Source organism: Pteropus vampyrus, unplaced genomic scaffold (genome assembly GCF_000151845.1).
Source record: "Pteropus vampyrus isolate Shadow unplaced genomic scaffold, Pvam_2.0 Scaffold434, whole genome shotgun sequence".
NCBI lineage: Eukaryota > Metazoa > Chordata > Mammalia > Chiroptera > Pteropodidae > Pteropus > Pteropus vampyrus.
The window spans coordinates 2025508-2052871 of record NW_011889215.1 but is presented as its reverse complement, the minus strand read 5'-3'; the positions used below and the strand labels follow the sequence as shown (position 1 = coordinate 2052871).

At 34.5% G+C, this 27364-nt stretch overlaps 1 protein-coding gene and 1 non-coding gene across 4 annotated transcripts; one reads left to right on the top strand and one right to left on the bottom strand.

Annotated features, from left to right (window-relative positions):
* Nucleotides 1-65: 65 nt before the first annotated feature.
* RNMT (RNA guanine-7 methyltransferase) lies at nucleotides 66-27359 on the bottom strand. 3 transcript variants are annotated; one of them, XM_011381327.2, is made up of 11 exons: nucleotides 27254-27359; nucleotides 24490-24941; nucleotides 22747-22882; nucleotides 19825-19950; nucleotides 17436-17551; nucleotides 16288-16469; nucleotides 15602-15766; nucleotides 12576-12693; nucleotides 9206-9307; nucleotides 7898-7931; nucleotides 66-4695 (listed from the first exon to the last, which is right to left on the bottom strand). In XM_011381327.2, exons 2-11 carry the CDS (start codon nucleotides 24901-24903, stop codon nucleotides 4658-4660), a joined length of 1431 nt encoding a protein of 476 aa, XP_011379629.1. In that variant the 5' UTR covers nucleotides 24904-24941; nucleotides 27254-27359; the 3' UTR covers nucleotides 66-4657. The 3 variants fall into 3 exon arrangements, with proteins under 3 accessions (XP_011379629.1, XP_023379749.1, XP_011379630.1); XM_023523981.1 differs by lacking the exon at nucleotides 27254-27359 and adding an exon at nucleotides 26670-26918 and having other exon boundaries at nucleotides 4373-4695; XM_011381328.2 differs by lacking the exon at nucleotides 27254-27359 and adding an exon at nucleotides 25641-26655 and having other exon boundaries at nucleotides 4373-4695.
* LOC111732206 lies at nucleotides 14249-14367 on the top strand. Its single transcript, XR_002777460.1, has one exon. It is a non-coding gene; the product is annotated as a 5S ribosomal RNA (ribosomal RNA).
* Nucleotides 27360-27364: the final 5 nt, after the last annotated feature.

Below are 27364 nucleotides of genomic sequence, written 5' to 3'. Positions count from 1 at the left end.
TACTAGAATATTTGAAGCAGTACTATTAATATTTGTTCCTAAGCTAGGAATGAATCAAACATCCATCAGATAAATAATATGTGGTTTATTCATGTAGTGGAATACTATACTATGAGAACCATGATCAAACACATGCAACAAAAATCTCACATAATGTTGATAAGCCAGATACAAAATACAGTTTGATTCTATTCATTCTATTTGAAACCGAACAAAACTAATATACGCTCTTAGAAATTTGGATAAGTATTTACCCTTGGGGAGTTAGTAATGGGAGTATGAGAGGGTTTCCAGGACACTAGTGATATTGTTTGATCTGTGTGCTGATGGTATGCATATGGTCCACTTGTGAAAAATCACTGACTTGTTTATACATGTTACATTTCAGTAAGTTAAAATGATTTGCCTCAGCCTGCATAATCAGCTGACTGAAGAAATGATGTCTTCTCTTGGATTCCCCTTGGCTACACTCTCAACTCCAAACTGCCACTTCCAAACAGTGGAGGTGAAGCACTCCTTCATTCCCCAACATACAAACTAAACTAGATTTGTTACAGATCTGGTTGCTAAAAGAGGTCTACCAAAATGTGAAATCAAGTCTACCTTTGCCTTCCTGCCTGTTGATTACTTTCTCCCCTCTTCTCCCATGTGCCCAAATGTCCTCTGCTGTCTCTGTCCCAATGCCTCTTATTCAGAAGTAACTGCTCCTCTCAAGGAACATTTAAATAATTATAAAAGTTTTGAACCAAAAAGAGGGGAGATAGTTATCATTTCAAGTTGCAGACAGTGGATGGGTGAGGAGTCATCTGAGCCTTTCTAACACCCCTGGAGGAAGATAACATGCAATTGAACCTTACTTGAGGGATAGGGATGTTCAAATCTTGGATCTGCCTTGATCAAGTTTGTATCCTCTCTATGCTTGTTTCCTCATCATTAGGGTTATCCCTATCTTTACCTGTTGTTATAAGGACTGACATGAGATAGCTTAATAAATGTTAGCTGTCAACTTGCTTTATCCAAGGTATGCTGTCCCCAAGGAAGCAGGACCCAGGAGTTCACACAGCAGAGGGCTTCGTGCTGACTGTAAGTGATCCCAGGTAAATTTAGTGGGTGTCCCATATTTGTTCAGTATTGTAGTGAGGAACAGACACACATGCTTCATGGCTAAATGGGAGAAGAAAAATTGAGGACACAAGGTGGAGTTGACTGTACCCAGCCCAATATATATCTGCTAAAAAGGTCTATAAATAAGTGTAGCACCTACTGCATCAATTGCCTTCAAAGAATCTGTAATGTCAGAGGGCAGAAAAACAAACTTATCAAGTGTGTAGTATTTGATATAACAGAAACATGGAAAGTGGTGACAACTATGCTTTCTAGTTGACCAAAGGGCCAGAAAACGCCACAGGCATTTTGGTACAGCTTTGTTTATAGAGCCCTGTTCCCTGCATCTGGCCTCTACTGTGAAGATCCAGAGACCTTGGCAGTGACTGCCTCATGATACATACAAAGCCTGAGGTAGACAAAAGTCAATTTATCAACAGTGAAAAATAATATTCAACTAGAATATCCATACTGGCATTTTCTCCCTGTAGGCACACCTACACAAGAAGCTAAATCTTCATTAGAATACTTTTCATTGATTTCCACTTTAATCTTTATTTCCTTCTTCCTTTGGGTTTAGTTTGCTTCTCCCTCCCTACCTATCCACCCAATTATATAAGTGGAATCTTAGGTTATTGATCTGAGATTTTTTTTTCCTTTCCCAATACAGAAGACATCTCAAAATAACATAAGGGCAATAAGCTAATGAAGACTGAAGAATAAATTCCCAAAAGACCTAATGGGACTGGAGATCTAGACATCTGAGAGCTTTTTTCTGCCTCTCCACTGATGATTACATTGCACCCTTCCTCAAAGCCTGTGTCTTTGTACCTGCTCTGATATGATTGTTATTAACACAAATTTAGACAGCAATCATATTTCCTCAATTTACAGTTTGGGGAAGGGGTAAAGCTAGGAAACTCTGTACTGACAATTACACAGATTAGTTAAAAGAAGTTAAAGTCTCTAATCAATGCCTTCTCTCCCTGAAGGCAAATTTCCTCAGGGAGTCACACTAGAACCAGAGGGTTGGTGGGCACTGAAAGAGCAGTTACTACCTGCAGGTTTCCAGCTTTCTACAAGTTAGGATACCTCCCGTTTGAATACAGCTGGAAATGGCCAGTTTCTCTCCCTGAACACTGTGGCTACACAGTGCTTTTCCTTTAGTACAGTCAAGGTTCAAAGAATTCAATTTGAGCATTTTTAGTTATACCACAATTCAGCCATGTTCCCAGGTCAGTCCTCCCAATCTCAGGTTGTGTCTTTTCCACAAACAGCTGATTTGATCTTAATTTCTACTTTCATCATCAGAGGCTAACTGAATGGCAGGTCTGGGAGAGCTCTGCAGGCACTCCCCCGAACAGCTTACATCACTGACCCTACAGTGAAAAGCTATGCCCTTCCTTCTCCTAACAGTTACAAGTCTTGAATGAAAAATTACCAAATATTTAGACTGTAGGTATGAGTGTGGAGAAGTCCTACCAGCTTCTGCCTTGGTGATGGTGAGTAGGGGCTACCTTTTCTTAAGAGTGCGAGTCACTGCCCAGACACTTAATCGCAGCAAGATGTCGGGGAGTGAAAGGGAACAGCGGAGAAGGCAACAAGGCCAATAAACCTCACAGGAAAGGGCAACTGCCAGAACTCCACATCCTCAGGTGTGGCTCTGCACCTCTCCTGCACATACAACAGCTTTCTTAAACCCCAGAGCCCGGCTCCATCCACTCAAGCTATTTTGCTCTTTTCTACCCACTGAAAGTCCTGAACCTTCTTTTTCGCTCTGCTTTGTATTACCAACAATTACTCGATCCTTTGGGGGATTCTTCTCTCCCCCAAATTAACCATGCAGTGGAAAGAGGCCAAAAATGTTTTATTACTTGCTTAGAATTAACTAAGACCATTAAATGAAAATAGTGATAAGAAATAATAAAGCAGATTTTCATGCACTACTGAATCATCAATACTTTCTGGTACTTTCCCCAAAACTAAAATGAACCTGGCTATGTAACTAACACTCAGAGCTCACCATCTCCACTTCCCTAGCATCATTACAAAACTTTAGCTAGCTAACAGCAGCTACCATCGTCAGCAGTACTATTATTTATTTCCCCAAATGACTTATGGCAAACCACCACCAAGGCAAAAAGACTTTAATTTTTGTAAACTGGTAACAGTTTGGAGATTGACAGATTGCAGAAGAAACGGAAATCAGGTAACCCATGTTCTGCTAAAAGATGTGCTACTCCAAATCATGAACAATGACATATATAAACAAATTAAGAGACTACACTTTTTAAACAAGTACTCTGGATAATTATAGAAAGTAATGCCTTTTTCAACATGCTTTAAAAATAATTTTTAAAAGAATATGCAATAATTTCTCTGCTTTGCTCTTTAAACTTTTCACTACATCTAAAAATTAGCAATTTTTCCAAACAGTGATATAAAGTAAAGACAATAGTTCACCTAGCTGTCAGATTTGGAAGTGTAGTCAAGAAGCCAAGGCTGATGATTGTAATGGTTTGAAATGGCAAACACAAATTCTAAATGGTGATGAGACGATGAATCCTACCTGTCCACAGTATGACAGTGTAATGGCAGAATAGATACTGCTTCTTTCTGGGCCAAAGGGGGTAACAGGTCTATAGCACATAGCGCTAGTAACCTAGAACTAACATGGGGAGAATTAATTTGAAGTCTGTCAGCTTTTAACAGTCACATCCTCCTACTGTAGTTTGGTATCTAATTTTAGGAAAATGTGTAACAAGGTTTACATGAGAGGTTTTCATTACATCTTGAGAAAAAACAACTACCCCATTTTTGTTCAACAAAGCTAAATCTTATTACATTCTTGATAACCAGAAACATTAATTGCTATGGTAGGAAATTCTTTAGAGAAACCCCCCAAATCCAAAGCAATTCTATTCTGGTACCCAAAATGTTCTATCCAGTTCCAGAATTGCATTATATTAGCAAATAAAGTAGTTACTATTTATAACAAAATGTAATAACTGGATAAAATTCTAGGTAAATAACTTTTATAACAATCTAAAATTAGTTTTAAACTTATAACTTTAGCAATACATATTGAACACTTACATTCAACTGTACAGAATGCAATCCATTTAATCTTGAAAAACACTATGTAACCTAACTATGGAAATGAGAGTACACACCTACAAACCAGTATGCTCCCTCATCAATTCTACAACTATAATAAATTTAATACTGTAAACATTGAACAGATCAGAGCACTGTGGAAAGTTAAGCGGCTTTAGCAAGTCATAGTATAATTTTTATGAGCTCAGACAGTAGAGGCAAATGGAATTTTTAGAACATTACTTAAAAATAGATTTTTAAAGATGAAGGTCCCAACTCATTCTTATATACACACACACAAAAGTTCAACTGTCACAGACAGCAAGTATTGAATTTATACACTGGAGTTTTCGGCACCATCTGTACATTTAGAATAATTAAAATAAACAAAGCTGTCAAATCTATCTAAGGTGGATCATTCAAATCTGTATAAGATGGAACACAGCTGGCCTACTGCTCACCGCTGCTTCTCAAATGCAAAAACCAAGTAAATACCTAAAAAATAAGTAAATAAAAGTTAGAGTGTGGTTTTTGATATCCTCAGGGTAAACAAAAAATCTGTCTTATTCACATTTTGGTGAAAATTCTTAGGCTCTCAAGCAAATTTGGAGAGGAAAAATCCCATTATTTCTGAGAGTTCCTAAATTACTTTGAGTCATTTAAGCAGATATGGGATCACATGTGATATTTATTTGAAAACAAATGTCTACATACAGTAATACTCAGTGACATCACAGCCCTTGAGAAAACCAATTCAACAGCTCTAAAAATATCTAAAAACAACTTGCAATAAGAAAATGTAAAAGTATAAAAGAAAATTAAAACTAAAATATCTTATGACTTAATTCTTTTTATCTGGAGTAAGACAGGTAAAGTTTTTTATTCAGAAAAAACTAATAAGAAGAATTATAGGAAACACATAACGTCAATATTAAAATTCTAATTATTGAATTGCTTTATTGTAGGGTCGGTAAGGAAAAAGAGTCAAAAATAATATGGTAATTGACACTCTAAGATATTAATCTGGCCCCAACTGTGATTTTCCTGCACAAATCCAACCCCAAGAGTACTCTCCTCTAAATAAGGTATCCTGCGTTAATGAATATTCACTCTAAGACATAGAAGTGTATCTCTCCATTCTGAATCACACTGAAGTTCAAACCTATAATATTTTCTAATAAGATACCAATAGATTTTATGGTGAAAAAATACTTGAAAAGATGACAAACCTTCGCAACATCACAAGAATGTTCCAGGTGTGCACTAGGCCATTCATTCAACCAGCAAGTCATAACAGGCCACATAACTTGGGAGTCCTTGCTCCTTAACTTTTGATCAGGGAATAGATGAAGGATGGCAGACTACGTACAGTCTCCTGATCCTTCAGCTTTTTGCCCTTCCAATCCAATCTTCACAGGAGTACCATCATACCACTCTTTCCAAAATATGACTTTGGTCATGCTATTCTCTGCTTCTATCTACTAGCTCCCAAATTTTTTTTTTTTTTTTTTTTTTAGGTAAAATGAAACGTGGTTAGCAGCAAACAGGTGGACAGAAAACAGGCAGGGTGATAATCAACACTATAGATTCTTTTAGAGAATGAGGAAGCAAAGCAGTCTAAAGCATTCGCAAATATATAACAAGATTTAGAAGAGAGCAGCATTACTTACCTTGTCCCACACTCCAAGACTGCAGTGTAACTCTGCCAAACCCACCCCGAACATACCTATACTTACTGCACCCAACTCGGCATTCCTGTCCTGCCCTCATTGAGGGTCATTTAAAACCCCTAAGATGCAGTTTCTGACTTCAGAGAAGCAAATTAATAACTTGCCTTTCTAACTCAAACATTCCAAGTTTCACTCATATATAAAATGCCTTTTGTGTAGGAATTTAAACTGGGATTTAAAGAAGCAAATCTTGAACTACTTTTAAAGCAAATCAGCAACAATTCTCTACTCTCCATTCACATTTAAAGCATCTTCTAGAGGAGCAGCAGGCCATGGTAAAAAGAGCTTTATGATTTAGACCAGTAGGAGTTCAAAATATAACTGCTTGTATTTATTAAACTGTGACACCAGGCAAGATGCTTGCCAGCCCACAAAGCCCTCCAGCTTAGAACAGGATACCTTATCAAAGAGCTGGTTGATCCAGAGTGCTAGATATTGGCTGCCATTTGAATACTACTCTTCTTGTATTGCTTTTCCCATCTCTAAGCCATCTCTTCCTCAACTGTCTGGGGCCAGCTAATTCACTTGTATTTTATCACTAAAGTCCACAATTAATATAAAAATACAGCTCTAAGCTATGGCCATCATACCATCACGACTTTTGATCAAAGTTGTTTTCCATCACACTGTATGGGACGGGTGGCATATCTAAGATACCTACTCTATTTCCAGTTTGGGGAAAGTAATGAAATGTGTAGGTTTATACACACATCTCAGTTTGTCAAAGATTATGTCTCTAATACATCCTCCAATCCCATTTCTACTAAGGGTACCAATATTGTGAGACAAATAAGCTCAAAATGTTGGCTCTATTTATCTTCTTTCCTTTTCTTTTCTATCCAATTCGGCAAGTCCTAAGAAATTGTCCGTCCATATGGGCTTCCATGAGTCCATGATTATGAGTGACCTTAGCTCTGTGACTTTACCCAAGTTATTTAACTGCTTTTTCGCTTGTGCAAAGGAGATATAATAAATAGCAGTCGATTCATAAAGTTGTAAGGATTAAATGAGCTATAATATATGAAAAACTTAAAATAGTACCTGGGCACTCAATAATAATAAGTATTATTTTTCGGGTTTCATAAGTTTTTATTAAACTCTCCTTCTATTTTCCCCTTACAATAACTTTAGCACTTAAAACTGTTTGCCTAACTACTGCATTTATTTGTGTCCATTTCTTCCATTAGATAGAACACTTCTAGAAGGCAGAGATTATAATTTGTTTACTTTTTTAACCCCCAAAGCCCTTTCATAGAACTTTATGTAAGTCAACACTCAATGTTTACCAAATGGATTGTCTGTGATTACTTGGTACTTCAACATAATCAGCAAATATTTCAATAAACAGTGGGAACTACCTTTAAAGTCCTTGTGGCAACATAAGGGTATTATCATAATTTTAACAGTGAGGCTGTGGGAGCTGACTTCCTCAATATCCATTTGCTGAAGAACCACAGGATTTTACAGATTTTCTAGGCCTCTGACTTCCAAAGATAGATACCTCACTTTAGAATGTCTGCTTATAAGGCCTGTCCCCACTCCTGTAAAATATTGTGCTCACTGCACCTTTACTAAATGTTCTATTTCTTCTGCTTTCACTGACAACGTCAGAGTGACCAGAATTAAAATAAAATACATGGAAGTGTTCTACAAGCCAAATTTTCTGATAGAAATCTGAGGTAAAGACATCAAATACACAGATGGCTATATAGTAATGAGTAGGCAATGAAAATGTTTAAGAATACTTGTGAAAGTTTATGTTAAGTAACATCTTGCATATATTTTCTCTTGGCACTAAACAGCTGTGCAAGAAAGGGGGGATTAGATATAATAGGAATTTTGTGTAAACATAAATACACACATACAACCTAATACGTGTCAGAAAAATTCTAAAGTTTTCAAATTTTAATGATCACTTGAAGCAATCTTTGAAAATGTCAGTAAACCTACGCTGATGATATACTCACTTGTAGCTTCCCATTCTGATTTACTTAAGGTTCCCTAAAATTATAAAAACAAAAAAGAAAATTTTAGATGGAACGTGGAAGTACAATTGACCCTTGAACAACATGGATCTGAACTGCATGGGTCCAGTGGTCTGTGGATTTTTTCAAATAAATACTGTAAATGTATTTTCTTTATGACTTTAATAACATTCTCTTTTCTTTAGCTTACTTTATATAACACATACAACATGTGTTAATCAACTGTTTATGTTATTGGTAAGACTTCCGGTCAACAGTAGGCTATTACTAGTTAAATTTTGGGGGAATCAAAAGTTATACGTGAATTTTTGAGTGTGCAAGGGTCAGCAGCCTCAACCCCCATGTTGTTCAAGGGTCAATTTTTCAATAATGGACACAGGTGCTCAAACAACCCTATCTTTGTTATAAATAAATATACAATTTACAGTAAATATTGTGATCTGACCATGCAAACTAAATCAATGAGATTAACCTTTAACACCATCTCTGAACACTTTTGCCCTCCTGCCAAATTCTCTAACCACTGATTCTCAGCCGAAGGGTGAATTCGGTAAAGAGGGTATCTGTGTGTGTGTAACTGGAAAAAGCATCTATCTTGTATATTTAACTTGGAAAATGAAAAAATAAAAATGCCCATCTCAAAACATCAATTAGCCCTGCAGGAAGAAATAAGATTTTTGTGTTTTCACAATGAAATCACAAAATAGAGTACATATCATGCAAAAGAAATAAATTATAAAACATTTGATATTGTAATATATGTGCCACTTTGCACATACATTTACTAACAAAATATACTGACAAGTAACTAATGCAATTTTGAAAAAGTGATGAATGTAAACAATATTCTATGATGTCAGCAGAAATATGTTACCCAAATATCTGTAATTTCTATCAATGACAAAGTCACACCTACAGATAATAACAGTGGTATTGTTACATTCATAATTCAAGAAAATATAAATTTCCACATAGAAGTCAGTGAAAATAAAAATGTTCAGTTTTCCCCATCTAAGTTCATGAGCCCCTGAATTTTATCTACAGAACACCATGAGTTATTAGTACTTGGGTTAAGATATAATGATATAGCACTCCATTCTCAGTTCACTGAAGTACATTTTATTTTATTCTCTATGGTTATAAAAAGTCATAACTTAGGGGAAACAGACTAATGTGTATCTGATTTGTAACTCAGTGAACCCAAGTTCTGTAAATCAGTGAAATACTTCCCTAAGTTTCCATATATGTGTTTTTCACTTTTTAATAAAATGTTTAAAAATGAGAACTTACCAAAGGTAACTTTACTTGACTGTTCTTCATGTACTTTGCTGCATGTTCATAGTCATCCACCTTCTCAGAGGCAAGTTTGGAATTCTCATTTGCAGGATATGGCTAGGGAAGCAAGTGAAATTTCTAGTTACTACACTGAAATTTACAATCCAGAATCAAACACACTAAATCACTGAAATAAAATAATTAACACAATAATCCCTAAGTATTACTTTAGGAATACAAATTACATATACTTATGAAATATGAAAAAAATGGTTAGAGGGAATCCCCTTTTAACAAAGTAGTTGTTATGGTCAACTTTGATCATAATCATAGAATATTTACAGTTGGACTAAACTAATCACCACGAAGGACTACTTAGCAGCAAACACTTGCATCTCTGCCTCCCATCAAAGGTTTTTTCTGTTACAACACAAAGCTGAAGGAAGAGATAAATATTAATTTGAGCATTATAGCAATTTAGTAGCCATGGAAGGCAAGAACAGCAACTAGAAACAATACTAATGAAAAACTCAAGTCAACAGAGAACCCTGCGAATTTAAGAAGATAAGGAAAATAATCCAGCCTCCAAAATCTTAAGGGCCACACACACACAAGGGTATGCTGACCAAATATTTATTCAAATTATCTCAAACATTATTTTTAAACCATTTTAACTAATTTCTCTTTACACTATGAAGAATATGCTTTGTAAATACATGTGAATTAAAAACATGTTACATAGAATATTAAATATAACAACCATCTACTCTATAAATTATATATTCTTTAAAACTCCCTTGAATTCTTATAACCAACCAGCTAGCAAGGAATAACTTTAAACTTCCCTGACGCATTTTTAAGAAAATGATCCAGAAATGTCTACTTTGTTATCTTTTTTCCCCTTTTGTTTTATAAAAATCCTAAAGTTCAAGCATTAGAAATTTACCTATTTGTTGTTTAAAAAGTATTTGGCTTTTTGGACCTCCATTCTGTTAGATTCTTTATCACATCTTAACACAAGGGATATAAAACAGAACACTTGTGATCACTAAGTTCTTTTGAACCTTCAATCCCATGTCTTGTGGTTTCACTGCTTCACAAAGCTTCAAAAGTTTAATTTCAATGACCAAACTATTCTGCTGTAATTTTTTTCAAGTTAACAGTGTAATGAGACTCCTCCATATGATTATTTGCCTGTCACTGGACATCTAGTTTCTCTCCCCTACTGATCACTTTAAAAGACCAAATAACATATGATTATATAGCTGTAAAACTGATTGTTTTTACTAAACTTGCCAAAATGTATGTCTATTCCAGAACTGTTCCCAGGTGAGAAAAAAGAAAACAGGTCAGGACTTTATAACTACAGTTGCTGGCTTACGTCTTTTCATTCTTCCTTCTATCTGCTACACTGCTCCAAGAGAGTAGAGCAGTTTTACTGGTTCTACTGCTAAAATTCCGGGCCAGCTGAGGGCTGACAGCTTTTGGAAAAGACCTTTTATAGCAAACATCAGAGAACAGATCAGGATAAAATCTGACCTGAACTAAAGTAATATCATCTTGGCTGCTCTTTCTGCTTTTGGTCTTAACATCCCTCTAAACCATCTTTCATACTGCTACCTGAGTCATGTTCTCACACTAGTTTGGTCATGTCCTCTCCCACTCTTTACAGGCCTGCAGAAGTGACCTGGTGAAGAAGCAGGAAAAAAAACAACAAAGGAATTCTTCAAACTACACACTATTACTGCTTATGTATGTCCCCAGCCAGCCACAGTGATAGGTCATGTCCTTAAGGGCAGGTAAGGGAGGAGAAGGACTGGAGAACTACTGTGTTAAGAAATAACATAGTTATCAGTATTCTTCAAACATTCTCTGCTTTCACGCTTCTGCCTTTACTTTTACAGTCCATTTTCTTCATTAAAGACCCTTTTATATACTCACTACACTTTATTTCCTCATTAAGGCAATTCTGACACTGTACTAAATTATCTGCTTGTATGTTTATTTCCTCAATATGTCATAAGATCCCTGAAGTGGACTCTGTTATCCATATCTCACTGTCTACATATATTTTTGAATAAATTACACAAATCAATTCATTACCCACATGCAAAGAGAAAGCATAAACAACTGATCATTGAACATACAAAGCACCAAGAAGTAAGGATGATATACTAAATGCATGTATGTGTGTGGCGACTTATGTACACACTTTCTCTGGTTTTCTCCTCTCTCAAAACAAACAAGCCTTTCCTCCTACTATAAAGCAAATACAAACATTCCTAATTCTAAAATATAAAAAAATATAATCAAAGAAGAATATAACATTCTAGTGAATACTGGTTTTAAAAGACAATTAAAGATTTAAAGACCCTCCCATTCAAAATGAGCGGTAGGGAGGAGGAGGGACGTAACTACAACAGGAGACTTTTGTTGGACTACCACCTATAAAAACTGAAGAAAATCTAAACGTTAATAACCAAGTGACCGCTAACAAGTCATTTATCATCTCTAAGCCTCAGATTGCGCACTTAAAAATAGGAAAAGTGGCTGCTTCAAGAGGTAAGTATGAGTATAAGAGTATGCTTAAAATACTTTTAAAAAGTTTTTAATGACTTTTTGATTAATATGATTGTTAATCAATAACAAAAATGCTCATGATCTGTCCAATTAAAAACACTGATAAGATACATAAGAAAAACTAATTAATGGCTGTATGCTGTGTTTAAAGCTTGTATAGACTACCTTCACTACTGCATTAGGGTAAATAGAGAGGAGTCCAGGAGTTAAAACATGTCTAAAGCACCAATATAGTCTAAAAAATCGGAATCTTGCTAGACAGTCACCAAAGAACAAAATTATACATGATATGACCTTGTCTTGGATGCTGGCCAGGAAGGTTTTAAATTACTGATGCAACCAAAGGGCATTATTCTAAAGAAGTGGTTTTCAAGTGGGAATGATTTTGCACCCCAGGGGTCATTTGGCAATGTCTAGAAACATTTTTGGCTGTCAAACTGGCTGCAGAGGTGCTACTGGCATCTAGTGGGTAAACATCCTACAGTGCATGTAACAGCCCCCATAACAAAGAATTATCCAGTCCAAACAGCCAATAGTCCTGAGGTTGAAAAATCCTATTTTAAAACAGCACTACATAGAATTGGATGACAGCATCACTCACTCACTCATTCAACTACTTAATGAGCTTCCACCCTGAAAAGTTTCTGTACCAAGCTCTGTCCTAGGTGCTGAAGAGCCTACAGTAGTTATAGTCTATGTAATTTATATTAACATTAAGTGTCTAAATGGCCTTGAAAAGAATCTCAGCAGCATCAAAAGAAGTTAACCATAATCTGGAATTTTTACAGCTTTTCTAAATACTTACCTCCAGGGCCTGCATTCGTTTTAACAGCATTTTATTTTCATTGTTCTTAATCTTTTCTTCATAGAATTCCAGAAATGTTTTTTTGTAGACTAGTTTCATATTGTACTTCTTCACCATTCTGTCCAAAAAAGATTATTTAATGAAAAGGCTTCCAAAATGTTTGTAATTCCTTGATCGCTTACTTTCACACAAGTGACATTTTCTAGGCTTAAATAAAAAAGCTACCATCTCCTTCATATATTCACAATAAACTGATGCAAAATGAATGACAAGCAACATACCACTAACCATGCCCAAAAGAAAATACGCCTTTTAAATGTCAATGGGTCACAGTTAGCTCTCTCTATTAACGTAACAAATGGGTCAGGAAGTAAAATGAAAAGCTGGCTGTAAGATGGAAATGTATATCTATAAGGAACACTTTTGATTCCATTTTACTCACAACTGCATTGAAAACAGCTGCCAACTTCCTTAAAAGATTCTTCTTTTGAGTTCTATGGCAAGATACACTACTAATTTTTATCCTACATCTTGGGCTGCTTCTTCCATTTGTTTCATGGGTTTCTTTTACACAACTTTTAAATTTTAGGTTCTGAAGAGTGTGGCCCAACACCTTACTCATTTTCTCTCCCTGATTTTACCCAGAATGCCAACATCTATCTGTGCTCAGCTCTCTTTGTCCCACTGCTTACTAGAAATCTCCACCAGGATGTGCCACAGGCATTCTCCAAGTTTCCATATCCAAGGTTGAACCCCACTAGATTGTCCCTCTGGCACTCTATTTCACTAAATTCCTCTAATGATTCATGCTAGACATCCTGGGAGTTTTCCATGTCATCTCCCTTTCTCCATTGCCCACTGTATTCAACATGCCACTACACCCTCTCCATCAAACTATAAAGCATACTTCAATGGCTTTTCTCCAGCATCATTTCAGGGCCTTCATACATATTGTCCCTTGTGCCTGGAAGATTCTTCCTTCCAGTCTTTAACCTGCCAACTCCTATTCATCCTTTAGATTCGGACTTAAACATCACTTCACAGATGGCTACCTTAAATCCTCAATTATATTAGGTCTCCATGTTATACTGTGTTTTGACTTTTTTCACTATTTGTCAAAGTTTTTAACTATATATCTGTAGACAACATGAGGGAGAGTGGGGATGATTTCAGGCAGCAGGTAAAAGAGGAAAGGAAAAAAGGGGAAAAACCCTGAACGGGTACATGGGAAGGCTTGTGAGGTGACAGCTCAGGAGATAGGATAGAGGAAAACATTTGCAGGCCTCTGAGATTTGTATGTAAAGGGCATATGTAAGATAGAATTCCCTGTAATTTGAGTTAGCCCTTCATGGAAAGACAGTATGAGTAAAGGTAAAAGTCTCTTCTATTCCAGGCAGTTCATTTTCTATCATAAGTCTCCAAAATAAGCCTTTAAAAATGAAACCAAGTTTTATACCTAAGGAATGTCATAATTGCAAAGCACTGAAACTCAATTTGACCAATTTGAATTGGTTTGCCATATAAGAGCTAATTATATTTTTGTTCAGTTTCTTAATGAAATGGCAAAATGGCATCTCAAAAAACCCTATGCGTTTTTGGATTCTGTCTCACCAAATGAATACCTGTTTCGATAAATAGTTTTTTAAAAATTTAGATATTAAAGTGATGACTTGGTCTACAGCCATGCCACCCTGAACAAGCCTGATCCTGTCTGATCTCGGAAACTAAGCAGGGTTGGGCTTGGTTAGTACTTGAATGGGAGACCACCTGGGAAGACCAGGTGCTGTAGGCAGGGGAAAAAAAAAAAAAAATTAAAAAAATAAGGGATTGTAAGCTGACAAAGTCCTTGCAATTTATGAGGTCAACCAAGGGTTGCCTCGCCTAAAAAAATAAAAAATAAAGTTATGATTTGTAACTTTTTGTCTATTATCACTATACGATTTAAGTAGAAAGGACTGCTAGTGCTTGCTCAGCTTTTAAAAAAAAGTTAAAACTAAAATCACCAACTTTGTTAATCAAAAACACCAAGCTAACATATTAAACATATGAAACAACATACTATAAATGTTTAATTTCTTCTTTTTTAAAGCTGAAAAGCAATAACACTTCCTAAAAGTTTACTAATTTTAAGAACAAAAGTGTGATTCAAATGTTTTAATTTTACAGATTGTATTTATAAATTGTGCATAGTATTTTCCTCATGTTCACTCTACTTAACTTTCTTATATTACTGTATAAATTTCTTATACATTATAGAACTCTTGAAAATCCTATACCCCTAATTTTACAAGGTAAGACACAACTCAAATAATCACCAACTAAAAGCAAGCAGATAATAAAGCTTTTTTTTCCTCCAGTTAAAAAGACTTTTGTTTTTAAAAAAATCTAAAATTGAGTTCAGTCAACTGTGACATGGCCTACATTTTAGCTGACTCTTCCAATCTCTTTATCAAGGAAAACTCCAAGATCAAGGTGTCTCATAAGGCCTTTGAAATCTCATCCGATGAAGTCTGGTACTCCAACTTTCCCAAGTGTCTATGGAGTCCCCAGGACTCCTAGGAATTCAGGTGTATGAGTGAACAGATTCCTGAATCGGGATTTTATTATCAACACTGCCTGTGAGACACAGGTGATTTCAAAGCTATAGTGAATGTAATATTTTAACTATCCATCCTTGTCAACAGGAAGATTCATTTTATATTACTAAATTACTAAGCAGTTATGTCAGGTTATTTATGCAATGTCATGTATTTTCTGCCACAAGTTGAAGGTAATGGGCTCTCTTTCTTACCCACAGGATACAAAAATAATTCCGGGAATAAAAGAAAACTAAATAAGTAAATCTGTATGGTACTAACCCTAGATTTGAGGTTAGTCTTTTTTTTTTTTTTCTTTTTTATAACAATATTATACTTTTTCTTTGAGTCCCCTATAAAATAAGGAATGATGAGAAATATCTATTTTTTTCCCTTTTTGTTCTCTCTGAAGGCAAAAAGAGAATAGTAACAGATTAACTACATTCTTACTCAGTTAGCAATGGAAAATAGACCAAGAATTCAGGGACATCCACAACACCTTCCAAGTTGAAGTCATATTTGCAGCCAAATAAAGGATAATCTCCTTTCTTCTGAAATTTCACAGTATATATTTCATTTCCAAATGATTCTGTTTCTGAAGTTTCAAGGCGTCTTCTATGTTATCCCCAAAACAAAATAAAAGGATTAAAATTGTTATTAGCTCAGACTTATTTTGATCAGATTATGCATATGAAAAACTACATGATCAGTTTTAAAAAGACAATTGATTAGCTTTTTAATTGAATTTGAGCTATTTTTAAGAAGCAAAATACTAAACTATTATTAACAATCTCACTCATAATAAAATTAGGCTAGAGGTAGGCATCGCGATCATGACAGCTGGTTAATGCTCTATGCCTCAGAAACTAATCTGCACTTTGTCCAGCACTACGACTTCTGGCTCAATGTAATATCAGCTTTCAACTTACACATTAAGATGTTTTAAAGGCTCATCCATAAATCTGTCTTTTTAACTTAAATTATGAGTACTTACTCAAATACATTATCAAAATGTTCATCCCTTATAAGATCAACATATGTTCTATAAAAACTCAATTTTTGACAAACTTTTGCTACTTGAAAATAACCTTAATACTGAGCATTTTGTAAATCACAATATATTTGAAAGTACTTACATCAGTTCAAAACTATTGGGAGTGGTACCAATAAAATAGCCTCCAGGGCTAAGTCTCTCACAAGCATTTCTGAGCATTGTGTCAGCCTGCTCATAGGACTCAAATGAGTAATGACAGACAAACTGACAACTGCAGATGTCAAAGCACATTTCTGGGTCACGAAATTTGTCAATCAAAAGTTCCTGAAGCAAATTAAAATAAGATTTTGAAGTACAACATAATAACTTTATAATAAATTAATTTCTAGAATTAGGGTCCTTAAAATAAAAGTAGACATGTCCTTCAACTTACCTATCCTTTTCCTCATAGTCTTCAACCTACTCTTTCTCTTATATATAACAAGGGTCATAATGAAATAATTTTCACTTTTGTTCAACAGAATTTGAACCCCATTTTCATAGTAATTTTAAAAACTAGGAATTCTGAAATCATGTTAAAATATATTAATCAAATATGGCATTTAAAGGAGTTGATCCTTTTATTTGGCTTTACTTGAAAGCTAAACTAAAATGACAATGAATAACTTAGGTTAAAAAAAAACCCATAAAGCTGGCCTTACGGACATTTAAAATATATATATACTAGTATTTTTTAAGGTTCTCAACGTTCTCCCAGTACACTACCACTGTTCCTCTCACTTTCAAAACTGCAAACAACATGTGTAGGAATAAAGGTATCTATAATAGCTTAATGAGCTAATGTATCAGACAAAACCCCTAAAGATCAAGGTGGGACTTTTACCATTCAAGTATCTCTGTAGTTCTTAAACTTCACAGTTGTTAAGCAACTCAGAAACAGGTAGAAGTTAAAAAAATAAACAGATTCTAATATGTTGGGAAGCTACTCTCATAAATTATGAGGTGAACAAAACCTCAATTTAGTTCTATTTCAAAATGCTGGAAAATAAATCTTATCCAAACAGAAAAGCAACAAGTGAATTCAAAAGTTCAAATTATTAAAACCAAAAAATTCTCAGAAGTACTCAATGGATTATTTTTAAAAACTTATAATAGAATTTCTAGTTGAAACTGAAAACGTGTGTTCTAAGGTTTTTAATGTTTCAAAGCATTTTTAAAGAGCTGATTTTTAAAACAAATCATTTACCCAAACTAGAAATATAAAGAAATAAAAATTTTAAAAAACTGTACCTTTGAACAATCAGCAGTTATAAATTCTGCATTAAAAATATATTCATTATCACGACAACGATTTTTCATGTCCTCATAACGCTGCTGACACTGTTTGACAGAAACATCAGCAATATCTGGAAGAGGAAGGGGTTAATTAGTAGCTGTCAACAAAGACTCACAGAGAGAAAATGTAAATGCAAAGAGGGCACAAATCTAAACATTAATCTCAACTGAAAAATTTTGGCATGAAATCTAGTCTTTAGTACAAGCAAAAACTTTCTATTTCCTTCAAAACAAAAAAGAAAGTCTTTGTTTCAATGTAAATGTCCTATTATTTTTCAAAAGGCATTAATAGGTTTCTCAGTAGGTACCCATAACAGAAAAGTTCTATCATGCTTTTTAAATGCTTATTCAAAGTGAAAAGCAGAAAGTTTGATTCTAATTTGAATTATAAAACATAACACTGTATGTCCAAGTTTGGAAATATTAAATTTATACTTAAAAAAATTAAGTTATTTCCTTTTTCCTTATGTTGAGATTTGCACTGATGACGCAAAAGCAATGGTAGGTAAAATGCTGGACCTTATCATAAATACAAGGTAGTAGCACCAAATGGTACTAGTAATAATTATATTCACTATTATAAACAAGCATGGGGGGTAAAAAACAGTTTCATTGAAGAATATCCTAGATAAAGCAGTAAAAATTATGATTAAATCTTGGCTTTTAATATATCTTTTTAATATTCTATGTGATGAAATGCAAAGTAACAAAACGTTTGTTATACAAAAAAGTTTGAACAGGACTGATGTGATTGCATTTTGAACTGTACTGGCCACTTTCTTCATAGAAAATTGTTTTCACTTGAAATAAAACCACTGACAGACAAACTGGTTTTTCGGACTTGGTAATTTAGCAGAAATTTTCTTGAAAATGAACAAAGTAAGTCTTTCACATCAAGGAAAACACCGGACATATTTGTTACCAATGATAAAATTTGAACTTTCAAGTGAAAGTTACAATTCTGAAAAACTTGCATCAACCCACCATGGGTTAGGTATCTTGCCATTATTTTTCTGATTGGTGGTGATATTAAACAAATATGATTTCTTGATGTCAACGTAGAGAAGATATGCATAACTTTAGTTAACATTAATTTCCAAATTTACAAAATCTCTCAGGCCAAAAGATCCAAAGTGCAAGACAGACCAATGAATTTAAATGTAACAGAATACATAAAGTTCATCAATATGGTTTCAGATTCCATATTGTGGATGTTTAAAGAACTACGTACTGCTTGTCAAGTTTTGATGTAGTATCAAAGATGAACATCCTCAATTACCTGAAAGGCTATTAAAATACTCCTTCATTTTATAACCACTTATCAAATAAAATAACAAATCACAACATACTGAATGCAGAAACAGCTGTAAGAATCCAGTTGTCTCTTATTATTTCAGACTAAAGGGATTTGCAAAAAATATTTTTAAAATGCCAGTCTTCTCACTAAATTGTTTTTTTAATGGATTAAAAATATTTCTTAAATTCTCAGTTTTAATTTCTATAATTGATACAACCACATACACAAAAACTTTCTTAAAAATAGTCATCAACTATTTTTAAGAGTGTACAGTGGTCATAGAACCAAAAACTTTGAGAAGTGCTGATTGTGGCAATACTTCACAGGTAGAGCTGTGCAATTCCTATTACTCAAAACAATGCGAAAAACATAATGCCTGTTTGTTCCACTTTAGTGTTAAGACTGACTGGTGGGTTCAGGTGCTTGATTCACTTAGTTATTACGTTTCTTTCACCTAATACCTTTAGCATCTTTTTATAACTGTTGCTTAGATCTATTATTTAAGTAAGGGTGGAAAAATTGTGATTTTCATCATTCTTCCTGCATTTATTCATTATGATTTTTCAATAAAGAGGAATATCCCTTTCAACCATTTGGTTACCTTGAAATATGGCTCATACAAAGTTGGAAAGATAAATACTCAATCTCCACCTGCCCACTTAATTTATGAATTTCAGAAGAACGAGTAAGTTTTCTAGCAACCTCCAAAGGTAAACAATAAGATTTCCCCACTTCCCTTTATTTGATGTGTTTCAATCCACTGTATTATTCTTTCTGTTGATGAAATTGTCCTATTTTTTCAAGTTTGTACTTTAGACATGACTCTAATCATCTTTGATTGCTTCAGGAAGGGCAAGTTATCCCAGGCCGATTAACCATACTCTAACACCATCAATAAAGTCTCCTATGTTTAAAAACACCCATCTCATGAGTAGCCTCCAGATATACTGTCTTGAGATATTTTAGTGTTGTGCTGATAATAATGAGATCTTTATTTTCCATTCTCTGACTGAAAATTATTCTTTTCCACATGATTATTTATCTTACCAGTACAAACTAGCTTGTTAATTCTTCCCTTTTTCCACTTGAGCAAATCTCCACCTTTACCACATCCCAGGTCCAAAACAGTGATATCACGTTTTTTTTTCTGTCGCAAGTTTTCTAAAAATTCCCCTAAAAGAGAGAAATAAGTCATAATAAATCGTTCTCCATAATTATTAAAAACCTGGTACCCCTAATAACCTATTAACTGCTGCCTGACAATGTAATATGAATTATATTTTCATTTAAGTAGTTTATTACTTTACATAAATGTTTCAAAATATGACTAAGAGTTAATTAATTTTATCCTCTAGCATGAAAGATGAAAAAGGTATATATCTGATATTTTAGAAAGTTAAGACAGCTTTTTGAAGGTTATCTTCAGAATCTGATTCAACATTAAATAGCAGATATTTTAAATTCTAATTAATACAAGACTCAACAATTGTTCATGATTAAACTAAATATTCATAACTTTTTGTAGTTTCCTCTTTCCAAAGCTAGGTGATCAGCTTATTATACATTTAAGTTAATCAAAATAATTATGGGATAAGAGTGCTTGATTTTCATAAAAGATGTCAGTTTTACCACCAAAAGAAATACAAGATCTGGTCAAAAACTATACACACCTCTTAATTTTACTATCATCAGAGTTCTTAAACATCCTGAAATAAAAATGGAATCTTTCATCTCAATCTACCAAATCACATTAATAGCCAACAAATAATATCCAGTAGGTCCCCATATATCAATAGCCAAATGCTTCAAATATCAATAGCCAAATGCTTCAAATATTTAAAGACATCTTAATATTCTTACAGTTGAAGTATTCAGCAATTATAAAACGTGATACAATATGGCATTCTTAGATCTATTTTGACTGTACTATTTTGATTGCTAGTATATTCTGTATAAATGCTTCTGCCTTTTACTGTCCACAGGATCTTAAAGTAATTTCAATAGAAGTACAAGTGGTCCATATTTAACTTTCTGTTGTGAATCTTAAAAACATTGCATAAAAAACAGCAATGAAAGGTGAAAAACAAGATTTATAAAAATCACTTTATTTCCATACAGAGAAGGGAAATCATCATGAAACATTTAAAGATATCCTCATCACAGTCAAGAATAGTACTCAATTATTTTATTTACTATGCTATAAGCACCAACAAGAGAAATCGAATGATAAAGAATGGGTGTTGAGAAAGAAAAAAACCAGAGAGGGAGCTTGACATATACCACACAGGACCAGAAAAGACAGGTGCAGATGGCAGAGCACCCACTGAGAGAGTTGATGGAATAGCTGAAAAAGGAAAATACCGTGATGTGTTGAGACACATTTTTGCTAGGTATGACTTAAGTCTTTTAATAAATAAATACATGAATAAATGACACTTCATTTAAAAATACCCAATGATAAGTTATCTGCATTATAGGATCTGCATAAGGAAAGAAATGAAATTTCTTTCAAGGGTCCAAGGAGTACCTTAAAAGTACAGGCTAAAAATGACATAACACTAAAAAAAAATAAAAATAAAAATGACATAATATTAACCTTTAAAAAAAAAGAAAAAATAAGAAAGCTGACACTTATTAAATTACTCTATTCGATATCTGGCAGAAGCAAATAAATCATATTTTTGTAAACATGAGTTTAAAAAACGAAAATGAGATAGGAAATATTAAGATGTGCTTAAAAAAAATGAACCTAGTTGACACTTGTAATACTACTCAGAATGTCTAATTTATCTTTAAAAGTCAGTAAATTATCATCAAAACTAGTAGAAAGTACCCATAATTAGTACTTTAGTCTTTCCAATGTAATCAAAAAAGCATTCTCACTTTTCCTGAGGCTAGCTTTAAGAAACAAAACCAAAAAAACCTTCATAATAAAAAACGACAGAAAAAGTTGAAAACCACATATCATTTGTATGTAGGATATAAATCTAAAAGCAACAAACGAACAGGACAAACAGAGACTCATGGACATGGACTACAGTCTAGTAGTTACCAGAGGGTAGGGAGGAAGGGGATGTGAGGGAGGTAGATGGGATAAAAGGGGTCAAATACGTGGTGAGAGAAATCTAATTATGGGAGGTGAACACACAATGCAATGCATATATATGGCTTACTGTTTAATTGAACACCTAAAACGCCACAATAAATAAATAAATGAAATTTTTTTTAAAAACCAAAAATCAAAATACTACTGTGAAAAACTTCAAAATACACTGGGTTTTTCAAATTCTAAACTCACATTAAGAGTCTATTTAATGTAATAGATATACAAAGCAATAAATATATCCTGAATCATATTTCCTCCACTGACTTTCATTTTAATTTCAAAGGTGAATTTCCATAGATAAAATGCTGGCTCCAAAAAGTTGAATGTCTTCATCAATCCTCAACATAAACTTTATTTCTCCTCAGATTTAATACAAGAAAAATAAGTTCAGTGGACAGTCAACACACATGACCTTTACCAACTCATTAAAGGCCTAGAGATAAAAAATAATAATACTGCCCATTTTCTTGACTGAATGAAACCTGAATGTTTAATCTAACAATATGCCATCACTCCAAAACTATTAGCATAAAACAGAATAATTACTTAATAGCACTAGGTAACCTTAATTCTAAGAATAAAAGGAGCATACACACTACTTTTTGAAAGCCTGGTTTAACTTTTCAACTTAATATCTGTTAAATACTCATTAATATCTTATGTAGTCAACCAGAAGTGAATATGAAAAGAATTTCTCTCAACAGCCTAGTTTTAGTTTTGGCTCCAATTTTATAAAGCCAAGGTTTGACAATGAATGGTAATTAAAGATGTAGTAACCTGGTGTATGATTAACCATCTGAGGGGAAAATGAGTCATAAAATGAAATAAAAAATTCCAAACCATAAATCAAAAAACAATCATACCAATGAGGACGCTTTTCATCCAATTATTAAAGTTTCTCAGGTAAAAAATACGACTTTGGCTACGCTTCTCCAAACCAACTTCCTGAAGTTCATTGTAGTGGGCAGCCACTGCTGAGCTGTGTCCTTCTTCTATGTTCTGAAAAGGAACAAAATTAACAATCAGAACATGGGAAAAATAAAACTAAAAGAGCATCTGATCTATATAAGGATAAAATACTACTGAAATTGGTAAACTTCATTAAGCAATGGCATTAATCACATAAATCCCACTAAACTATAATTAGACATAAGACTTGTTTTCCCATTTCCTATTTTTAAAAACATATCTAGGTTTAAAATTTTCATCTTGATCTTTCATCTGTATAATTTTGATATCAATGTCTTAATAAAACAAGTACTCTTCTAGAGTTCTGATTTATTCAATTCAATAAATGCCAGTCAATAGATGGGGTTCCTATAAGAAAATAAAACAGGAATAAGTTATATTTATTATATTATTATAAAATAGTGGTGAGCATTAAATGAGATAATACAAAGGGATTAGAACTTTATAGTCAGAGTCAGTGATTCCCATAGTTATTTGCTATTAATCTAATTTAACATTTTCAATTTGTAGTCCCTACTTAAAAGGCCAAGCATTCAGCAAAAACGCCATGGGAGGTAAAGGGTTTCAGGTCCCCCCATTTTCCTGTTCAACCAGTGATTCATCTTTTACCTACTTTACATATCAGGTTTAAGATTTTCACTTGAGAAAAGGGTTCTGCTGCTAGTAAAAGTTTAAAAATCACATTTATAATGCAAGTTCCTCTTTGTTACAAGGATTCACACATTACAAATGACAAATGAATGGCTTATCTGCCACTTTCTTCTTCATGGCTGATGGCAGAATTTTACTCATTCACTGAAGTCCTCTTTCCTTCCAAATCCAGATTCCTTCACAATATGGTATTCCCAGATGAAAAGACTTGCTGCCCCTTTCTTTATACTATTTCTGCTAAATATCAGGCTTTTGCAACTGCTTACCTAAAATTGTATGTAACTACTCCAATAAAAAGTTGGAAACGATATAGTTAAAAGAATTATATTAAAGAAAGGAATGTAAAGCTGGGTATGATTTTGGAATTTATCATTTTAAGTGATAATCTCAACTATTTCATATACAAAAAAGAGATGAACACCTAATAAAAAATGAAAAAAGGTAAATCATCTGAAAGTCATACTCTTGTCTTTTTTAAAACATTAAGAAAAAGCAAACTATAAAAACTAGCTTTCAGGGGTGGCTCCATAGTGTAGTGGTTAGCACATCTGCTTTACACACAGAAGGTCCTGGGTCCTTGCCCATACCCTGGGGGTGTGCCAGACCCCCTGGATGTGCCTGGCCCCGGGTGCACAGTGAGTATGTTGGAGGAGACACCACGCCTTCAGAGATCCAGTTCTTAAGGCGAAGGGCAACATCCATAGGTCAGGGGTGGAAGTGGCGGGGAATTAAAGGGGGTGGCAACTAGCTTTCAAGTTCTAGTCAAATATGAGTTCTGAAATAACATACAAACTATCTCATTATCAGAACTTTCACCTAAATAAAAATAATTAAAGTGTAAGTTAACAGCTTTTTCTATCTTAAGATACCTAATTAAAAAGAATATTTTTGTTATTAATATTATGTAAAATGAGTTATTTCTCAGCTGCTCCACATTTCAATTTGACATATCTCATTATGAATAAAAGAAAATACATTCGACATACTTTTTGCTTCTCAGGAACATCTTCTAGTTCTCTTTTTCTCTTTTTCTGAGTGCCGTCTCCAGTAGAAGGTTCATCTTTTGGAAAATCATCAGTTTCCATTCTTCTCTTCTTTGAAATGCCTTCATTGTCACCAGAACCTTTCTCTTCTGGGACAATTCCAGCATCAAGTTTTCTTTTCTTGGATGGAGTGTCTTCCTCACTAGTACTCTCTTTTACAAGATCTTCTGCAGACTCCATTTTTCTCTTTTTGGGTGTATCTACTTGCCCACAGATAGAAGCCTTTTCAGAAAGCCCAGTCCCAAGAGCAGTTGTGTTTTTATTAATACCAAATGAAGACTCTGTTTCTGAAACTATTGATGCTTTTGCCTCGTCAGAGATCTTTTCACATTCCTCTGCTTTTGTAGAATTTTCCATTTTTGATTACTTAAATAGATGATACAACTTCATTAACACTGAAATGGCAAACATTTGATATTACTTATAAACCACTAATGCTGAGACTTTAAAACAATTTTAAACAGAAGCCAGCCATTTAATTTCAGTGATCAACTAGGAAATTTTAAAAATCTCATTGTAGAGACTATTGAAAACAATGTTAATTAATACATATTAATATGAATTTCTGAATATGCTAATGTGAGACTATTAATTATAATCCCCAAACACTTCTAATCTTATCCGTAAAACTCACTATTGGCATTAAAACAAACAAATGAAGTAGAGGTATACAAGTTCCTTTTGTATTCTGATCCTTACTCAATACCCTTAGTTCTTGTACTACATTCCTTTCAATGACATTACTTTGTGAAGCTGAGATTTTTGTGGAACCGAAGAAAATCAATGTTAAACAGGGAATGAAGTTGGCTATGTCTAATCTTATTTCAAGGCTTTAGAAGTTTAAAGTACCTGACAGGTGTATAGATCCCATTGGTAAAGCTTGTGTTTAACTAAGGATTAAACACAAATAGTTTTTCTTTCAGTTTCTGTATTATTTTTTTTTAAATTAAGTTGTCAGGACATAAATACTTAAATTCTTTGGACTAAAATACTTATAAGTGGTACTGTTAGGTATTTATTTTGGCCTAGAAATACTGAAAAAAAAAATCAGAGACACTAAGGGCATTAAGAACAGGAAAAGTCTGGAAACTTACAGTTGACTTCTGAAATCCTTATTTCGTAATAGGCATCAGAATTAGGTAGAAAGTAAAGAGAGTGGAAATGGCTTTGGACAAGAAGTTTCAAGACTCAGTCTGCAACTTAATAACTGTTAAGTCTCTTTCAAATGTCCTTAGGCATAGGTGTAAAATGGGACAGGAAGAGAAATAACTGAATTATCTACTGGACAGGAATTGTTACTGGTGATCCATTTATTGTCATTCAACAAATTTATGGAACTCCTACCACTTTCAAGAAACTTACAGCTTACATGCTACTATTAAAATGTTAGGCTGTACTATTCAACACAAACGAAAAAGGTAGAGAAGTACAAAAATCAGTGAGATTCAGTAAATTCTGAACCTGTAAGTTATGAAAAGGGGGTAAAAAAAACCTTTTGAGTAAAGAAATACAACATAAAATTAAGTTGCTTAAGGGAATAGGAAAAAACAAGTCACTATAAACTGGGAAGGGTCTCAAGGAAAATGAACTTTCATTACCCAAAGTTGAGGCAGCAAAATACTAAGACATGCTAAAATAGAAGCTGAATGAGTGGGGGGGAAAAATCACTCAAAAAAGTAATTTTCAGAATGACTACTTAAAATGATTAGTAAAACTGCCCTCCGAATTATCAAATCCCTATCTTCTCTCTGCCACTTATTTCCTAATAAGGAACAAAAAATACGTTTTAAGTTGAAATAGATCAATGTGATTTATCATCTTTGGCTGTGATTGACTCCTGAAATTAGTATTGGGAATAAGTGTGAATTTTATCTATAGGCAACTCTATTTCCACAAATAAGATTTCATAAAAACAATCAATTTGGTCAAAATAAACTACAAAAAATTCCGAATGATGGCAGATGTGGGTAAGAATGTTTGAAACCCAGCGTCAAAGTGGTATAATGAATAAGCTAGAAACGCAAAAGAACTGTACTTCACAACACTCCAGGAAGGAGCTTAGGGAACAGAGTCAACTGACATCGAGATGGATATGTAATTAATGACCAAATAAGCATTTCGACCTCTCTCTCCAGTCACATCTCTGAAGCAAGCCACGTGTCCGTCATTCCAGTTTCTCAGAGAACCACGGAGCAGCCAGCCAAGGCCAACGGGCTTAAGCTCTACGCCCCAAATCGTTAGCTAGACGGGGTCAACTTGGGAGCCCAAGACACGGCAGAGGGGAGTAGAGAATTCTGCCAAGTTCACCCTCTTCTGTCATTGGCGCGGCCTAGCTCTTAACTAAAGCTCTGGCTTAGGTTTTTGATTCGCCGCTCAGGACGTACAGACGCATCTTCATATCTAACATCCCCTTCCTTCACCCGCCCGCTCAGTGCGGCCCTGCGGTACGGCCTGATGCAGCTCTTCAGGTTTCTCGGGGCCCGGACTCGCCAGATCCGGCAGAGCAACAGCACACGTCGACTCCTACAAGTATTGCCTATTTTGCTCCGCGCTGAAGGCACAGTAAACCCCTGCGACGGGTACTGAAGGCACAGAGCTAATACGAAGCGATCCTAGGTCGGAAGTCGGAGTGCCCCTTCCATCTCCACGGCGGTGGATGACCTAAAGACAAAGACAGGAAGGGCCGGGGTTCCACCGCCATACTCACCAATACAGTCACCCACAGTTCTGTTTGCGGAAGCGGCGAGCCGCGCTACGCGTATGTTGTTACGCAACTTCCGGAGCGTGTCCTGGTCACGTGACGCACCTTTCCGTAGAG

Coding starts and splice junctions, on each gene's coding strand:
- RNMT (XM_011381327.2), bottom strand. CDS start 24,903: ATGGAAAATTCTACAAAAGCAGAGGAATGTGAAAAGATCTCTGACGAG. Junction 19,951..22,746: donor GATGAAAAGCGTCCTCATTG/GTATGATTGTTT, acceptor TCTCTCTTTTAG/GGGAATTTTTAGAAAACTTG. Junction 4,696..7,897: donor ATCAGAATGGGAAGCTACAA/GTGAGTATATCA, acceptor CTTATTTTTTAG/GTATTTACTTGGTTTTTGCA.